The 18,908-nt window shown below is 48.2% G+C and overlaps 1 protein-coding gene across 2 annotated transcripts; it reads right to left on the bottom strand.

Annotated features, from left to right (window-relative positions):
- Positions 1 to 1,547: 1,547 nt before the first annotated feature.
- lpin2 (lipin 2) lies at positions 1,548 to 18,758 on the bottom strand. 2 transcript variants are annotated; one of them, XM_067253859.1, is made up of 20 exons: positions 18,640 to 18,758; positions 12,967 to 13,167; positions 10,309 to 10,404; positions 9,622 to 9,989; positions 9,190 to 9,297; positions 8,972 to 9,098; positions 8,030 to 8,819; positions 7,750 to 7,849; positions 7,320 to 7,504; positions 7,083 to 7,176; positions 6,916 to 6,985; positions 6,726 to 6,818; positions 6,559 to 6,638; positions 6,165 to 6,306; positions 5,098 to 5,246; positions 4,102 to 4,188; positions 3,789 to 3,941; positions 3,182 to 3,296; positions 2,613 to 2,716; positions 1,548 to 2,160 (listed from the first exon to the last, which is right to left on the bottom strand). In XM_067253859.1, exons 2-20 carry the CDS (start codon positions 13,156 to 13,158, stop codon positions 2,016 to 2,018), a joined length of 3,198 nt encoding a protein of 1,065 aa, XP_067109960.1. In that variant the 5' UTR covers positions 13,159 to 13,167; positions 18,640 to 18,758; the 3' UTR covers positions 1,548 to 2,015. The 2 variants fall into 2 exon arrangements, with proteins under 2 accessions (XP_067109960.1, XP_067109959.1); XM_067253858.1 differs by having other exon boundaries at positions 9,607 to 9,989.
- Positions 18,759 to 18,908: the final 150 nt, after the last annotated feature.

An 18,908-nucleotide genomic window follows, 5' to 3' on the forward strand; every position in this document is an offset into this window, starting at 1 on the left:
ACTGGCACAGACTAATGGGTTACTACTGAACTTTTGCTACAAGCGATTTACCAGGGAAGCATATCTGCTCATCATCTAACCCCGGCCTGTGGTTACATAACAACCAAGAAAAACGGAGGATGTCATTAAAGAACCAGAATGATTTCCTATACACACACACACACACACGACTACTTCCTGTTGATAGAGACCGTCAGCGCCTGGCCCGTCTCCTCTACCACCTGCAGGCAGACAGGCACCGCAGCACGCAGTGCTCACACACTACCACGGAATAAACAGTATTAGCTACACCTGCTGTGTGCCTACTGAGTTGGCACGTCAGGAGAAAATTCAAGTCACCTTATCCTAGTGCAGCGCACACCTGAGGTGGGGATCAAGGCAGTGGATCGGTTGGGGTCGTCAACACCCCACCGCAGCATCTAGCAGCCCATCTCCTTCACCAGGCCAAACTCTCTTGGGAAAGTTGGACCTTCTTGCGTCAATAACCCCAAAATATTAAATTAACGCCGTATAATCCCACATATACCTTTAGGAATATACTGAGCAGGTGGCAATATTCGCTAAAAAGACTTTGCTTAAGCAGCCAACAACAGACTTATTCCGGTCTTGCATCGATTGCACACTTCTCTGGTTTAAAGTCTGCTTCTCCTAGGAGAGCGTGGTGAGGTGAGAGAGGAGGGTTCCTGCTCCTGTCTCTGGGGTGGGCGGGTGGGGGGCGGGGGGAGATGCAGCTCAAAGTGCGCCGGGTAAGGCATGTGGAAGCACCAGTGGGACCCTGCCGTCACCCCCAGACCAGGACTCTGTCCTCGGTGAGCCGGCCTCCCCCTCACAGCCTGACTGGCCTCGTGTCGTACGCTCGGAAGGGACCCCCAGTCCCCATCAGGGCACACAGGGTCAGTCCAGTTCTCCTGGAGACAGACTAGCTGTTACCAGGAGGCTGTTAGAACCAGCGGCCACACAACGAGGAACTCCCATCACTGCTCTTCCAACACGGCACAATAGATACCTTCTTCTCAAACAACCAAAAGCAGTGCATCCGAAAAATCAATAACTTAACCCAAAAATATCAATTATGATAAATAGTTTAGTAGTAATTACTGCATTGGTTAACAAAAACACTCTCCAGAGAATGTATATATCAGCTTAAATGCTTAATGACAAAACAGCTAGCACAAAACACTATTAAGCCATTGTTAAAACATACTTTACTGTGTGTACAAACACACATGACGTTAAACACTAACTGAGCTTACAGAATCTCGAACATAACTTTAAATACCACCCCTCCCCCCCCCCCCCCCTCAAAAACAAAACAACTCAGACAATATCTGCCTCAGATTGAGGAACAAGAAGTCATGTGAGGGCTGGAGTGGTGTTGTTAGTAACCACTCTTGGACATAGCAGCTTACTCAGGAACACGCAGGCCCATTCCAACCTCTGACTCCCTGCACTCCAGAGAGGAAACAAGCAGTTACACCAATAGGCAGCCAGACTCCCTGCCCTCCAGAGAGGAAACAAGCAGTTACACCAATAGGCAGCCAGACTCCCTGCCCTCCAGAGAGGAAACAAGCAGTTACACCAATAGGCAGCCAGGGCTTCACCTTTCACTGACTGGGGCTGGAATCTCACACTGTGACCCGTGCTTCAGAACAGGTAAAGGACATGTGTTCAGGGGTGGTTTGGGTAAGTGCGGAAGTCTTCCGGCGGTTGGTGTGTGGAGCTGCTGTGGGCCTCTCCAGCCCTGAGCCGGTCCACCTCCTCCCCGTCCCAGACGGGCCGCAGCAGACAGGGAGGGGGGGAGGAGGAGATGCAGGGTCACAGCATCGCTCCCATCCCACTCACTCTGGGTTACCTGGGTGAGTGTGTCTCTGTGTGTGTGTGTGTGTGTGACAGCATAGAAACAAGTGCAGCTGTGATTTGGTCTCTCCTGTGACCGGTCCATTTTATGCAGTAGTCTCACAGAGGCTCCTCACCGGTTTTGTGTGTGTGTGTGTGTGTGCGCGTGCGCGTGGTGGTCAGAGCAGGTCGTCAGGGCCGATGTCCGGGATGGGCTGTCTCCAGTAGCAGAAGGAGCTGTACTCTGGCAGGACGAAGGCCTCGTTCTGTTCTTTACTCAGCAGGGGGAACACGTGTTCCACCAGCTCACTCAGCCTGCCGTACCTGCAACACACAGGCAGGCAGCGCGCTCACACCTGCACCCAACACACAGGAACTACCCACCCACCGGCCTGAGGGGAACCCCCACATCTACTGTACTTTACAAGGAATGAGGGGGGGTGGTCATTTGAAATTCACATCAGTGAGAGCATCAAGCCTCTGTCTTCTACATTTACATTACATTTAGTCATTTAGCAGACGCTCTTATCCAGAGCGACTTACAGTAAGTACAGGGACATTCCCCCCGAGGCAAGTAGGGTGAAGTGCCTTGCCCAAGGACACATTGTCATTTGGCACGGCCGGGAATCGAACTGGCAACCTTCAGATTACTAGTCCGATTCCCTAACCGCTCAGCCACCTGACTCCCTTCTAGCCATCTAACTGCAGAAATGTGGTGTCGCGGTGGAGCAGGAGGTGAACAGCGCCCGTGGCTCCCTGCGTTGGTGCGTACTTACGAGGACTTGTTGCCCTTGGTCTGCTCCTGGATGAGCTCTCCCTTGGGGTTGACGGTGAAGATACGGCAGACCGGGACCCCCACCTCCTTATAGGCAAACACATCCTACACAGCACACACACAGAGACAAGGTCAAACACATCCTACACAGCACACACACAGAGAAAAGGTCAAACACATCCTACACAGCACACACACAGAGAGGTGGTCAAACACGCAGAGAAGCCGGACACACCTGATGAGTCATGGAAACCTTAGGGCCCAATAGACATGTCATTCCTATTGACGCAGCACTCCTTGTAATGCATGTAAAAAAGGGCTATTTCTTGGCTGTGTGGGAGGTAGTGTGTGTGTGTGTGTGTGTGTCTGTGTGTGTGTGTGTGCGGTGGTCGTCCCTGTGGTCCAGCAGGGTTGTTTGTGTTAGCTCAGCTGAGGACGCAGGGGAGAGTGGAGCCCAGCTAGCGCTGGCAGCCACGCCGGCCTCCTCAGAGAGCACACAGGATGGGGCCGTCCTGAGACAGTGACCTGGGACTAAGGACACATCTGCACAGGCACGCAGACTCAACTCACATTGGTTCTGTTCCCGAAGGCGGCGTAGAAGGGCCGCTTGTTGTACTGGAACAAGTTCTTGATGTCTGTGAGGCATTCGATCTTGAAGATCTCCGGTTTCTTCTCAATCACTTCTCTGTGGGGCAGAAACGATACGTTTTAATGGGCAAGTAAGTAAGTAGACTTTCATATGTCCCCACATGGTGCAATGGGTTGTGCATTAGTGAAACACAAATAATAGCACACACAATATCACAACACACACACACACATTGTTACACAGTATTAAAATAAAGTAAAAACAGCACCCACTGACAGAGAGAGAGAGAGAGAGAGAGAGAGAGAGAGAGAGAGAGAGAGAGAGGGGTGGAGAGTGAGAGAAAGAACGAGAGAGAGGCAGAGAGTGGGAGAGAGAGAGAAAGAGGGGTGGAGAGAAAGAGAGAGAGAGAGAGAGAGACAGAGAGGGGTGGAGAGAGAGAGTTGGAGAGAGAGAGAGAGAGGGGTGGAGAGAAAGAGAGTGGGAGAGAGACGAGACAGAGAGAGACAGAGAGGGGTGGAGAGAGAGAGAGACAGAGAGGGTGGAGAGTGAGAAACAGACAGGCAGACAGGGCTGTGGCTGGTTGTGTACCTGTGGAAGGCAGAGAACAGGCTGCTGGGGGAGAGCATGAGAGGTCCCCGGGGGAGGATGGTTCCCTCGTCGTTGACCCACTGCAGGTAGCCTCTGGTCATGTCAGCCATGCCGATGGCACGCGCTGAGCAGTACAGGAACTTGTAGCCATTCCTACAGGAAACAGGAAGTGATTCAGCCCGGGCAGTCAACTCCACACGGTGGAGAATGTGATCATGCTTATGATTTAAGGATGAGTTATGGGTGGCTCTTGATTAACCTGACGAGGAGGGAAGGTTGGAATGAAGGAGAGATGATGATCCCAGTGACTTACTCTGCTACTGAGTGGTACAGTTTGGCGATCCCCTGGTGGGTCCAGTCTTTCCCCAGCTGTGGCAAGATCTGTCCAAATACATCTGACCTGAAAAGACACACACACACACACACGTTATGGACAGAAAAGTGAAAGGGAAGGATTCTGCACGTACAGAATTTCCTTGTACCCAAAGTACCTGGGTGTGAAGGGAGACCGTTTTTTTTAGCTTCCTCAACTTTGGTCGAAAAAGCTTTGTCCATTTGACATATTTGATGAGAAATGGGTGAACTGAAGGCCAGGGCTGTACTAATGAGGATCCTCTCCCTGGAGCGAGCCTGGTGCTCACAGAGGTTCTGCTCGTCTGACGTGGATCAGGACTTTGTGCTACACGCTGAAATGTTAATGGGCTCATTAAGGTTTCTGTTCTCAGTCAGTCTACCTGCTTCTCTAAGAGACACACACACACACATTTGCATATATCTACACACACACACACACACACACACACATTCACACGTTGGCCAAGCAGTCATGGAGATAATAAGCACCATCTAGCCTTTTTTTTTATGCCGGCCAACCATGATCGTCACAGAGTGGGCGTCGGGAGGATCCGATCAATCTAGGGCGCTAATACGAAAGCTGGCTTTGCATTAATTTAAAAAATAAGGACATATAAGAGGTTTGAGAGACAGGCTGTAATTAATGTTGATTATTTCAACCCGACATGGTCTCCCGAGGTCCATCGAGCTCATAGAAAAGTGGACTGAGGTTTATTTAAAGGAAAGTCTATCTCGGTTTTCTTGGAGGTAAATTATAATGACCAACGTGTATGAATCTTTTCCTGCATGTTCGACAGCTAATTGGAACAGTCTGTCATAGATAGCTCTTGAATCCTAATAGAACAACTGTACTAGAAGTTCTGTGAAGTTTCACAAACGCAATCATAAAGCAAAAGACTGAACCTCGACCCAGGCCAGATCAGTGCTCTACTACACCCGGCTGTTCCGTCCTTACTTGGTGATGGTGCCGTCGATGTCGGAGATGATGACCTTGTCGTCCCAGTTCCACAGGTAGATGGTCCCCTCGCAGCGGCAGGTGCCCTGGTACTGGGTGGTGATGCTGAAGGTCACGTCGTTAGGGCCCTCCTTCAGATTCAGACTGGCCTGTGGGCAGAAGAGACGAGACTTAAGGCCTTTGCACACTGAGTCCGAAATTCGTGTCTGAAATGTTCACACATAAAAAAAAAAAATAGGACCTCACGTTATGTCAATTGCACTTACTTACACACTGCCTCCAAAACTTTCGTCCCTCAAAAAAAAAGTTCTGATCGGGTTCTGTTTTATGCGTTCTTCGCATCCATAGACAGTATTTTGATAGGTTTTTGGGCAATTCAGAGCCACCGAATGTTGAGGCTGACGATTGCGAAAAAACGCATACGAAACTTTTGCACTCAGTGTGTAAGGGCCTTTAGCCTCTAAGGGTGAGGCACACACTAGTCCACTATGGAACCTGCCGGAACGTTAGAAGTGCAGATGATTTCTGTGGATTTCAAGTATCCTATGTAATGTATTTTACTGTAGCTTTGTTAACCTACAACAGTATTTACAAAATTGTGTGTGTGTGGGACTTTTGGGGGGTAAGCATGTCAGCAGGGCTGAACTGTGAGGATGATTTGGTTCACAAGCCCACTAGGCCATCTACAAGAATATCCAGCTGGTATGTTGACCTATTATTAGTGAAGAGACTGATAACATTCCACAGACTTACAAGAAGCCATTGCTCCAGAAATAAGTGACCAATAGGGGGCTCAGATCTCACCAGCAACATCAGACACCGCACTAGCTACACATGACCAGCAGGGGGAGCTCAAATCTCACCGGCAACATAATCACCACGGAAAAGCTTCAATTGCTCTGTATTATCGAATTAAACAATAAGTGTAATAAACTGCTTTTATTACACTGTAGTATTATTTTTTGGTTCACGGTACCAGGAATTTCAAGAGGTGAGAGGTGGTTATTTTGGTTTGTGACCAGGCGAACACTCTCAGCTGAAGGGCGGGAGGTCGGCCGTGTACTCACGATCTGGTTGGAGGAGAGGCGTAGTGATTTCCTGTAGGTGTGAGGGCAGGGGTGACTCTCTGACCCCTGGTGCCTATCCTGGCAGGACGCAGCGCTCACCTCCTTAGCATCCTCGTCACTGGAGGAGTCACCAGCCTTGGGCCTGAACAAGAAGAAAACACACAAAAAAGCTAGACTGAAGGCTCCTTTGACTGTGCAAACTGGTGTGTGTGTATATGTGTGTGTGTGAGTGTGTATGTGTGTGTGAGTGTGTATATATGTATATGAGTGTGTGTGTGTGTGTATATGTGAGAGTGTGTATGTGTGCGTGAGAGTGTGAATGTGTGTGTGAGAGTGTGTATGTGTGCGTGAGAATGTGTATGTGTGTGTGTGTGTGTGTTGGGGGCAGACTCACGTCAAGGCCAGGCTCTCCTGAGACAGGGAGGATCGTCCCTCCTCCTCCTGAGACTCCTTGGTCTCCAGCTTGGTCTCCGACTTCAGAGGAAAACACAGACGTTTCCCTCAAATCCCAGAACATTCTACTGTGAGCAGCTTTCAGGAAGTGATGTAAGACTTTAGTACCTGCTTGATTGTGCTGTCTGCCCTCTTGCGCCAGAACCACCATCGGCCAGACTTCTTTGGCATCTTCTCCTTCACCCAGGCCTCCTCTGTAGCCTGGATTAGACAAGCAGACAAACAGGACACGGTTTGAAATTCCTTTTACGACACGCCTCATCTGAGTTGAATTTGCAGAGATGGGGAGACAGCATACCTTTGGTAAATTCTTCTGAAACGCCTGCAGACTTAAAATCAAAGGTGCGGCTAGTGTCCAGTTGTAGTACCTAAGAAAACATAACGAGTTTTAAGGGACAAACACATTCAATTGAACCTTCACAAATGATCTTTTTAGATTCATGACATACACAAACATGAACTTACCTATTAGCTATTTTCACTACCAGGTTGGGGTTATCTATGATTGCTGGGTTCTCTGCAAACTCATGATACGTGATAATATGCTCCATGAACTTTTCTGTAAACAAACACAACCCCACAGAGTGAAATTCTACAAATGAAATCTAACACGCACATCTTTGGTGCACAAAGCTTCAAGCCATGATTCCACAATAACTAAGACAGTTGAATCCCAGTTTCGGGGAACAGCAGAAGCCATACCTTTGGATATTTCGGCGTTGTCGCTGAGGCCTCCGCACAGGGACAGGGTGACGTCGGGCAGGTCGCTGGCTGAGTCCGACAGACACTCGGTGCCACTGTCGGCTGCAGCGCTGCCCACAGACTGGGGAGACTGGGAGCCGGAGCGCTGGTCAGAGTCCAGCCAGTGCTTCCCTGATGCCTCCTCACTGCAACCACACACAACTCGTCAGAGACAGGACTCAACCACACACACCTCGTCAGAGACAGGACTCAACCACACACACCTCGTCAGAGACAGAACTCAACCTGACACACAGGCAGTCAGCCTACTGGTATCAGCAGTATCATTATAATTCACCAAAACAAAAAGTGTACAAAAACAAAACGAAACAACATAACTAATGAACTGAGATCACTTGATCATATCCATGGAGAGAGAGAGGAGATTTACCTCTTGGGAAAGTAACGTGCAACAACTTCAGGTTCGAGTACATTCAAGTCGTCCAGGTAGATATCCTCTGGGCCCTGGTGCTGGCTTCTCTTGGGGACCCCTGTGAGCACGTAGGAGAACAGCCTTGAGGACACGGCAGCACCCCAAACACAGCGGGCAACTAGTTTAGCAGAACTAAACTAGTTGCCTGTACAATGACACCCCCAGTCAGACCTACAGCTACAGAGAGCTGTTCCCCAGGTAGACGTTGCCGTCGTCCCCTAGCCGTGCTGGGCCTCACCTTTCTTCTTGGAGGGCGAGTCGCTCTTGGAGCAGGCATCGCCCGTGTCCCCTGCCATTTGGGCGGCTCGGCTGTCCGCGGGCGTGGACGTCGAGACGCCGGAGGGCGGGATCTCCTGAGGCTCCGAGGGTGACAGGGTCGGGGTGAGGGGGGTCACGGTCGGGGTGAGGGGGGTCAGGGCGGAGGTGGGCGGGGTCAGGGCGGAGGTGGGGGTGGTCAGGGCAGAGGTGGCTGGAGTCAGAGCTGAGGTGAGAGGGGTCAGGGCCGACGTTGTGGGGGTCAGAGCAGAGGTCACAGGGGTCATGGCCGAGGTGGCTTCGTTCAGGGCAGAGGTCACAGGGGTCAGGGCTGAGGTGGCTGGGGTCATGGCAGAGGTCACAGGGGTCAGGGCTGAGGTGGCAGGGGTCAGGGCAGAGGTCACAGGGGTCAGGGCTGAGGTGGCAGGGGTCAGGGCAGCGGTCACAGGGGTCACAGGGGTCAGGGCTGAGGTGGCAGGGGTCAGGGCAGAGGTCACAGGGGTCAGGGCTGAGGTGGCAGGGGTCAGGGCAGAGGTCACAGGGGTCCGGGCTGAGGTGATGGGGATAGCTGTGGTGGCTACGGGGGTACGGGGTTGGGGTTTGACAATGGGACACACGGGGCCAGAGTCCTCCTCCTCCTGGGGCCCCGACTCTCCCTCCGTCTCCGTCTCGTTCTCCATGGCCTCTGTGCTCAGGATGACGCGGAAGTGCGTGTTCTCGGACGGGGTGATGGTCACCGTCTTCGGCAGCTCCTGTCTGTCCTTCTTGCTTACCTGATAAGTCGTTACACGATATTAGCATCCCCATTGTACTGAACGTTGTAGAATTTCAAATGCGCATGGTGCCTGACACTGAGCATCAGACAGCAGCTGGGTTCTGATAACGCCAAACAGTGGGAAGAAATAAACCACGCGTCAGCTCTTACCCTGGTGGATTCTGGGAACTCTCCCCAGGTCCACTGCATGTGTGACTCGGCACGGAGCATGCTCTCTGAGGGCCGCACCATCAGCTCCGAGTCACTCTTGGGGGAGAAGGCCTGAGACAGGCCATGGCTGGAGGGCCACAGGGAAACAATAGAATAACCAGTCCAACAACAGTCAGCCGGGAAGCATGAGTGTGGGTGTACGCATCACGCTCACGTACCTGTCTGAGGGGGACCAGTCTCCGTCAGAGAAGGGGTAGCTGTCCATGCTGTGCCTGGCAGCTGGGAGCTTCGGGTCCATGTCCCTCATTGTGCTCATGGACGACGACCTAAAACGATAATAACAAATGAATAAACCGTATTTTAGACACGGAATGTTCCTTGACAATGTGTGTCCACGGCAGCTCTCCTGAAGGACAATAGGAGTTTCCTGCGGGTCAACAGATCCTCCTTGTCTGGTCAAACCTCGGTCCCTCTAACCCTTACTGGGGGCCCTCGGCTCTTACCACAGCGGCCTGGGTTCATATCCAGGGCCGGGGCCTTTACTGCATGTCTTCCCCCCCCATTCCCTCTCCCTGCCTTTCCTGTCACGCATGGAAAAACACCCCAATATATCGTAAAATAAAAGATCAAAAAACCTCTGGCACTCCCACCGAGAAGCGTGCCCCGCCGCTTCCTCGTCCGAGCTCAGGTCCATCTCAAAGATCTCCTCTGTGACAGCAGCAGCGTTAGCAGCAGCGCTAGCAGCAGCGTTAGCAGCAGCGCTAGCAGCAGCGCTAGCGAGGGCCACAGGAGGGGTCATCTCCTCTCGGCGGGGGTCTCCTTTGTGCTTCTTCCTCCGCCTCTTCTTCTTCTTGACCACCGCGATGGCGCTGGGGGCGGGGGGGTCCTCGGGGTCCTCGGGGTCGGCCGGGTCGTCCAGGTCCTGCGCCACGCCACCCCCGCGCTCCACCTCGGCCATCCAGAACAGGTGGCCTTCGGTGGGGATAGGGGAGGTGGCCAGGTGGGCCGGGACGATCTCCTGGAGACATCCATCAGAGACACAGAGAGGCTTAAGATGTGGAGGCAGAGACCACGGGGTTCTCTGCAGGTCAGTTCTAGTGCCTATTCCACGTCCATATCTTTTGTGTCACTGACATTCAAAGGAGCAAGCTTCATTTGACTAAAAAGTGTTTCTACATTGAATAAATGTACTGTAGTCAGCGTGTCAGCTATCTGTGTGAAAACAGATACTGTTCATGCTATCCTGTCGTTATCAGGTTAACCTTTAAAACCCTGTGATGTCAAGATTAGACATGTGTCACATCAAGCCTGAGAGCTAAGGAGGACTGGATACTCACGTTCTGCAGCTCGGTCTCTTGGACAAAGAAGGCCTCTCCATTGTCCCCCAGCTTCATGTGCAGGACCACAGGCTCTCCATTCACCTCAATGTCGATCTGAAACAGAGGGGGAGGGCTCACACACACTGACAGACACTGGGATTGGCTCCAGTCAAGACACCAGGAAACCTTAACACACTACAAGGTTTACACTTAGACAAGCGCATCCATCTATAATGAACAAGTAAAATTCCATGACTGTGCATGACCTAAAAACACAAATTTCCATGACAGATCATTTAAAAAATCATTAACAAATAGGCCGATTCTTTAAATTAGTCTTCTCATTTTCTAAACACCCTTTACATTCCCTGAAGGAACTACAACTTTTGAAACTCATGGATATTCTGGAAATTCTGGGATTTGTGGGAAGTAATGCAGTTATAAAATATTTATCAGTGTCAACTCCTCACCTGTTTCCAACTTCCCTTTTCGTTTGATATAAAACAAGGATGCCATTGGCCTGTTCATTCTAATCAGGCCACATACAGTGCTGACGGCTACTTAGAGCACTGTTCTCATGAGAAGGCCAACCTAATTAGTGAATGAGCCTCGTAGGGCTCGTGTTTCCTGGAGTCTGCCAGGAGAACGAGGCCTTGGCCAGGGCCAGACAAACCTCAGAGGAGCAGTAGTCCTTCAGAAACCTGACACCACCAAATAATCAGGTCAACCTAACCCTGGTGGAGAGAGAAATGGAAGGAGAAACGAACAGAGAGACAGAGAGAGAGAGACAGAGAGAGAGAGAGAGAGAGAGAGAGAGAGAGAGAGAGAGAGAGAGAGAGAGAGAGAGAGAGAGAGAGAGAGAGAGAGAGAGAGAGAGAGAGAGAGAGAGAGAGAGAGAGAGGAGAGAGAGAGAGAGAGAGAGAGAGAGAGAGAGAGAGAGAGAGAGAGAGAGAGAGAGAGAGAGAGAGAGAGAGAGAGAAAGAGAAAGAGAGAGAAAGAGACCAAAACCAAACAGACTTCTTTGCTATCAGATCCCGACACACAAGCTTCACTTCCATTCCACTTGTTGGCTCCTCCCTACTTTGTTTACCTTTGTTCCTGTTTTTACTGCTCTGTCAGGTCCCAGCAGCCACTGGGCCTGATTCCCCAGGCTGCTGGGAGGGATGTGCACGTGACGAGGGATGGTGGGGAATCTTAATGGCTCTGATAATGATTCAGGATGAATCTGAGCTGCTCAATCACACCCTGTCAGGATAAACCCAGCAGAGTGGTTGGAGTTGGCAGGACAGCGGCCCATATAGGATTACAAGAATCTGAGCCAACAGAGCCACACGCTCAACAACGGCCTTTCTGTAGAAAAACATCTCGTTAGACGAGTCAAACATGTTATTATGTGACTTTTTAGCACTTTTTAATTGCCACTCGTGCCACCGCCACCCACCCTTTAAGAAAAGGCATCACTTTACATTTAGTCATTTAGCATTACTAGCCCGATTCCCTCACCGCTCAGCCACCTGACTCCCTCAATTCCACCAGACAACTATTGTCTTTGTACCTGTTCTGACAGAAAGATCTTCCCAACCCCACCCTTCCTGCTGAAAAGCATCTTGAAGAAGGGGTGTATGAGGGCAGAGTCGTGACAGAGAGGGAACATTAATGACCGCTCCTATCTCACCTCCTTGTAATGTCATCTGCAAACCTCATGAGGAACCATCTGACTCCTTTCTCCTGGGACATTTTAGTCATGCCTCCTCCTCCCTTTTCTTTGCGCTCTCCCTCTCTCTCTCACACACACACACACAGAGAGAAAAGAATAACCTGTTGCCATAGTGACCATGCATTCATCTGGTGTTCAGAAAACCTCTTGTAATATGCTGTATATCGGCACAGTGCTTTAGACTTCATCCCCCACAAATCCTCTACCCACATCCTTCTCCTACACAGGCTCAGTGAAACCAGTAGTGTAGGATCAGACCAGTGTGGATGCAGACTAGCTAACAGGAAACCATCTGACAAGCATGTCGACCTGCTTCTGGTAACTATCACACGCTCGGAGGCAAAAGTCTGGCAGGAAAAGAAAGCACTCGAAAAACAAGAACCCTAAAAATAGGTGTCTGTTTCCTGAGCATGATTAAAGGACTCTTGACTCCAGGCAACAATATGTTGGTAACTAAGATCAGGGAGGTAAAGAGAATAGGTTGCATTTGTTTAGGCTAATTACTTTATGTATTTCAATACAGACAAGATTAGGCACATTAGTGGACCCCCCAAAACACTGGACTCTCATCTGACTGTGGTAAAATGGAACATTTATGTTACAAATTTCTGAAGGAGAGGCCCCTGCTTCCATTTATGCAGCGTTCCCACACAGACAATCTCAAAGTTACATCAGGTCGCATGTCAGAGAGAGAGAAAGGCTGTCTTTTCCTCTGCAACTGATGATGCAACTTTGCATCTCTCCAGTGAAGGAACTAATTCTAATCACTGATCCAGTCATGAATAAAGGGTGTTTTGAATCAAACAAAAAAGATTATGTTGTTGCAATACGTGCGTGTGTGTCTTGTTTCCTCGTCTCCTCTTACCAAACAACAGTTTCAGCCCATCTTTCCTCAAAGCACAAGTTTCAAACTGGTATCTGACAAGAAAAACAAACATCTCCTTTCCCTCTCCACTCACCACTTTCTCCTTGGAGCGCAGCACACCCAGCTTGCCGAAGCGCACGTGGAAGGGGGAGCACTGGTAGGTGCCGTCCCTCTGCCGCACCACCACCACGTCGATGCAGCCCGACAGCGTGGCCTGGTTGATGCCCTTGTACAGCTCCTTCACCGTCACCAGAACCTGGCCCGCCAGCTGACCCACGTAGTTCATAGTGTCCGCCTGGCCAGGGAGAGAAACACGACCGGGGAGTTAGAGCGTTGTCCAGGACTGGGGAGTGTGGGTTGGAAGACAGGTTTAGACAAGCCTGAAGCCACGCGTCGAGTACTTTGTAAGGCTACTATTTCTCTCTGGGATTTCAACCGGTTTCTCTCAACTCTTGCCTAGTTCCTCTCCTACTGCATTATCTGATATCTTATTCTGTTTGAGGTCTTTGAAGACCAAGTCTGACAAAAACTAACATCACAGAAATTATTGTATTTTTGCACTATTTGACTATTGCCTTGTACACGATGCCCCTATAATCACTGAATATGTTAAGTGTTATTATTGGATCTGAAATTACCAAAAATGTAAAATCTTTTTTTACTTTTGTATTATGCATTGTCAGAATGCCACAGTGACGTAGCTACCTCTGTAACTCACGGAACTGGCTTCAAAACGTAATGATTTTTCGCAGAGGCCTTTGTTCTCATGGAATACTCTAGTGTCTGTTTCCTTCTCCCTACCTGCCTCACTGGTCTCCCCTGCGTGCCAGATCTGTGGTGCCTGTCTGTCTGTTATCAGACTAAGCTCCTGTCCTCCTAACTCTGGCTCCTGTCTGTTCCCCCCCCCCAGAGCCGGACTGAGTCTGGAGGAAAGAGAGACACACACACTAGCTGTCCATTGTGTCCAAGTGTTGTTCCCGCTTCTGTGGCAACCAATCACTTCCTGTTTACATTCCAGCATCTTGCTGCGATCTTAAATAGAATCCCCAAAATAACACGTATTGATCTGTGTGGACTACTTCTGTTGGTATGATACATGCAGCACATGTTCTCAAAGTTTTTGTTTAGTCACCATGACTGTATTTGTTGTCTATTCGATGAAGTCTCCCTTTTTACTGCGTGTGAAATGTGTGAACTAAGGCTTTGTCAAAGTGGGACACATTGTTTTTGGAGTTCTTGCTAACTTAGCAAATAGGTTGGTCATCCAAGGTCATGTTGTGAGAGTCTTGTAAACAGTCTCCCAATGATTGCATCGTGGGTTTACATAACCGCAACGGGTCGATCTGAACACTGACCTATTGTACAGGATCTGTATAGAGTACTGGGGGTGGGGCAGCAGACAATACACACAACAAAGTACAAGTTAGTTTTTCTGAATGGAATATTCTGCTTATGTCGCAATAGGTTATCTTGTGTGGTGGTCCAGAGATCTAGAGTACTATTCCATGAGAAACCCTTACTAACATGGGAAAACAACATGACCTGATAAGGACACCGTGCATTGCAGCTTAACCACAAGATCAGAAAGCCTCCTTCTAGGAACTGGAGTCAATAACCCCACACACCCAAACACAGATGTTTTTACTTCATACAAGGGCTGGCTAATTCATTAAACAGCAGATGAGTCTGTTACACTCAATGTTTAGACCATTTTTCCCTATCTCTAAGGAGTGGGCCTTTTGAGTCACGGAGGTGTGGTACACCTGTACGTCCTGTACAGCAGAATAATAGCACTTGTCTCAAGCTAGGAACATGACTTTAATGTCAGGATAAGTAATCATTAGCACACTGCTTAAGCCCCAACCCTCACAAGAGTGAAGCCTTCTCAGGACGCTCCAGATGTGGTTCTTTGGCAGAGCAACCCAGAAGGGCAAAAGGTAAAGGGAGCTCTAAGCCGCAGGCAATCTGAGACATCCATTGCAGCAGTAGAACTGCACAGACTATCAAGGACTTGGGAACCTTGAGGCATTTCCAACAAAACGCATGTTTTAAAAATGTCTTTTTACCATCTCAATCCCAGTCTGTTTTCCCTCAATGGAATACCACAGTCAGTGTGGCTGGATCAATCGACCTCTAATAGAATTTGAATATCTTGAGAACATTCTCATCTGAAGTCAACGTGGTACTAAAGACAAATTGTACATCTGAAAGAACAACGCAACGAAAGAGCAGTGAAACGTCCCGAAAGCTGAAACATCACCAAAAGCGCGCATGAGCTTAATCCTAACATATCTCAACCAAACATCCAAGTCTTCACAACCACCGTCCATCAGCCCCCTAGAGATCCACTAAGCCTAGCTTTCTCCACTAGACTCACCAGGGACCAGGACGACTTTGGAGAAGAGGACTGATCCTGTTCACTGGCCTCGTCCTCCGTGTAGCTGCCGAGGGGGTCCATGTTCCCCCAGGGCCATGGTCTCTTCATCTGGGACCTAGGTGGGTAAGCCTGGTCTTATCCCCCTCAGGAAATGCCAGTGAGATCAAAGTCTACATCCTTTTGCATCGAATGATAACGCCTCCCAGTCATCCTGAACTCTTAAACTGGGGAGTCAGGTGGCTGAGCGGTGAGGGAGTCGGGCTAGTAATCTGAAGGTTGCCAGTTCGATTCCCGGATGTGTCAAATGACGTTGTGTCCTTGGGCAAGGCACTTCACCCTACTTGCCTCGGGGAGAATGTCCCTGTACTTACTGTAAGTCTCTCTGGATAAGAGCGTCTCCTAAATGACTAAATGTAAATGTAAACTGCAGCCCTCCCTATCAGCAGAGACGAACACTATGTACATCTTGTTATTAGTCATTATTAAACTTTTCCTCCAATACTATTCTGTAAAGGTGTGCAATGGGATGGGACGCCGAGCGCTGGATCCAATCAGATGAAAGGAAACCTTTTAGCCAATGAGGCTCTTCTCTCGAACAAGCAGGTGTGTGGCTGATAAGAGAAGAGCGAGTTCCAGTTTAGCAGCAAAACCACGTTTTCTCTCCGATAAGGAAAGCGTGGCTGAGTTAGGACCAGCGGTAGGCTATGTTGCTGTTGCCCAGTCACATGGGTTCATTGGCCCCTTCAGTCATTGGATGTCTTGCGACGCTGCAATAAACACTCATGTTATTCACTGTCTAGCTTGTGATTCATCAGGGGTTCATCCATATTTGCTGTCTATGTCATCAGATTAAGAAACTTTTTGTACCGGATGTCGACTTGGTTAATAAATGATGAACACGTTCCTGTTTTTCAAGACACGGTAGATTTCAGTTCACTTTCTCTTCTGGAATCTCAAACTATAAAACATGGACTTTAAGCATCCTGTTATGATACACCAGAGTTTATGAAAAGGGCATCAACCAAACACTTTCTTAAAAGAAGACATGACAAAGAAGATCCTCTTGAATATATATTAACATACAATAGTGACAAAATCATGCACAAAAGTAAAAAAAAAAACATACAATACCATATCAAAGCAAATTGTAGAAGTAGGTCTCGCCAGTGATCAAAGTATTAAGCTACAGAGAACACGAGAGTCATCCTAGTGCCTTCCGTCTCCCTGGATGGCTCCAATGACTAGATTGCCTCAAGTAAACGCCTCAAGTAAACGCCTCACAATGACAAATACGTGGCTACCAAGCAAAGTTAGACATGCTCTATCGGAACAGTTAAACGTCATAAAGACTGCAGGGCCAAGGCCGACAGTGGCCTGGTTCGATAGAAAACAGTGTTTTAGAAGACCATGTGTCTGGACCTGCTCTAGTATATGTAGTTACCACATGACTAAAGCATTTATGCCGATGTGTCTATGGTTTGTTTGAAATAAATAAAAAATGGTGTTAATTGCTTTGAAGTCAGGTTGAGAAGTAACAATCCTACTGCTGACTATGTTACACACTGACTCTTAAATTGACGAATATCATGCTAGGTCAACACTCAACACTATACACCCATCCATGCCATGTCAAAGTATGTTAAATGAATCAGATCTGTAAGAAAAAATGTCTAGACTTTAACAAGCCCTTCGGTGAACACCAAAACAGTTGTGTCAACTAGGGCAATAGGTAATCTATTACGGAAAATGCATGGGGTGGGATTGACAGTACTGTTTCATAACGTTCAAAATACTTTGTTGAAAGTAAAAAACAAAGCCCATGACAGTAACAGACAACAGCCTTAAACTATTATTGGTATGCTACACGACAGCCTTCCAAAGTCAGACAGTTCTAATTGTGCTGTCATGTTTGTAGAATAATGTAAACAGAAACGTGTCAATGTAGGCACAGAAATAACATAACGCCGTTGCTTCTACCTCACACAATTCCTCACTAAAAACCTTGAAAGTGTGAATCCTGATCAACTTGAAAGGGGAGGCTCAAACAGGATTCTGATGGTCAGCCTCACTAGGCCATGTTATTGTAGTCATGCCTTGCGGGCCTCTCTCCCCTCTTAGGGAGGTTAGGCAGTAACTCAGGGAGGTAAAGTAACAAAGATGAGCCTGGAGCAACCAAGGGTGAACTCTGTGGCCTTAGTTACCAAGTCAACGCTCAAAAAAAATCGATTTAACTGACATTACTTTTTTTAAAGGGTGTTGGCTTGGGACTGTGTACAATTGATACGTTCCCTGACATGTAACGTAAGACATAGCCCTATCGTTTTTACATAGGCCTTCACGATATAATATCTCAAAGCCTCTAAATTGTGTCTGAGAATGAGATGAGGGAGAATGGGAGCCACGAACTAGGTCAAACATAAAGGAGGTCTAATTTATATTTTTAACCACAGCACACCAATCTTTCAATCATTCACTACTAGCTTACACATTCTCAAACAGAGAAAATACGAATCAGTGCGGTTGGCAATTAGTCTGTACTGTAGTCAAATAGAAGAACACAAATAACACGTTCAAAGCTACACTGATTAAGACAGAGATTACTGAATTGACAATAATCGAATCAGGTAGCCTGCTGTATCTTTACTACATCTAAACCATTTTATACTTATCTTGTACTTGTGTTTGAAATGTGTCTTTTTACAGTAAGCTCAGCGACCGAAGGGTGATGAGTTGGCAATTGCTGGCAATGGTCCACAGCAGCACTACACTATTGACTATGATGTTCATGGCTTTTTATGTAATTTCCAGATTTAGGTTTATCACCCTAGGGTAACGTTAGATATCTGTCAGCACCACAAGCAACCTAGAACACGAAACACATTTAATTGTAGCTAGCTGGCTAGCCAACTTATGACTTAGTAAATGCACAGTTTCCTGGAGAAGAATGAGTTAGCTAGCTTAGCTGCTGCCAGTATTACTGGTAGCTAGTACTGTAGCTAGCACTAGTTGACATAACATAACGTTGCTGTTGTTGCTTACTTCAGTTACCAAATACATTTAGGAAATAATAAAAGGTAGAGCTAGCACTAATGAAAATGACAATTTCTGAGTGACAAGATAGCTGTTGCAATATAGCCAGCAACTATAGCTAGCTAATAATGTTGTATTTATTAAAATATCACGAGCGAATGAATTGATAGTAACCCTCCAGGCTTTAGCGAGAGCTTAGCTACCATTTTCGTTACCAGCAGCTAGTCTGAGCTAACCATAATTAGTCTAACTGACGAAAAGATGAAGATGACCGGGGTTGTAATATCAGGGTACTGTAGCCCCGGATTAGCTATACAAACCTTATAACGCTGAAGCTAAGGCTTTGAACTGGGATCTTACCTTTCAGTAACTCCAGAAGGATGGTCAAACGATTCAGCCCGTCCTCAGTGCCTCAACGAGTGCCCATTTCTTTCGATTAGAAACTCAGTAAAATCCCTCCTGAGTCCAGACGTGCCAATAAAACTGCACAGGCGGACGAGCTAGACTAATGTGAACGGTTAACGTTAGCTAGCTAGCTAGCTTGCTTGCTTTGCTTGCACACAGCTGCATTCGTTGATAGGTTGCCGTACTAGACCGCGGCAGAGATGTCGTTATCATGTGACTGACTG

The sequence above is a fragment of the Osmerus mordax genome, chromosome 16, assembly GCF_038355195.1.
Source record: "Osmerus mordax isolate fOsmMor3 chromosome 16, fOsmMor3.pri, whole genome shotgun sequence".
In the NCBI taxonomy this organism is placed as follows: domain Eukaryota; kingdom Metazoa; phylum Chordata; class Actinopteri; order Osmeriformes; family Osmeridae; genus Osmerus; species Osmerus mordax.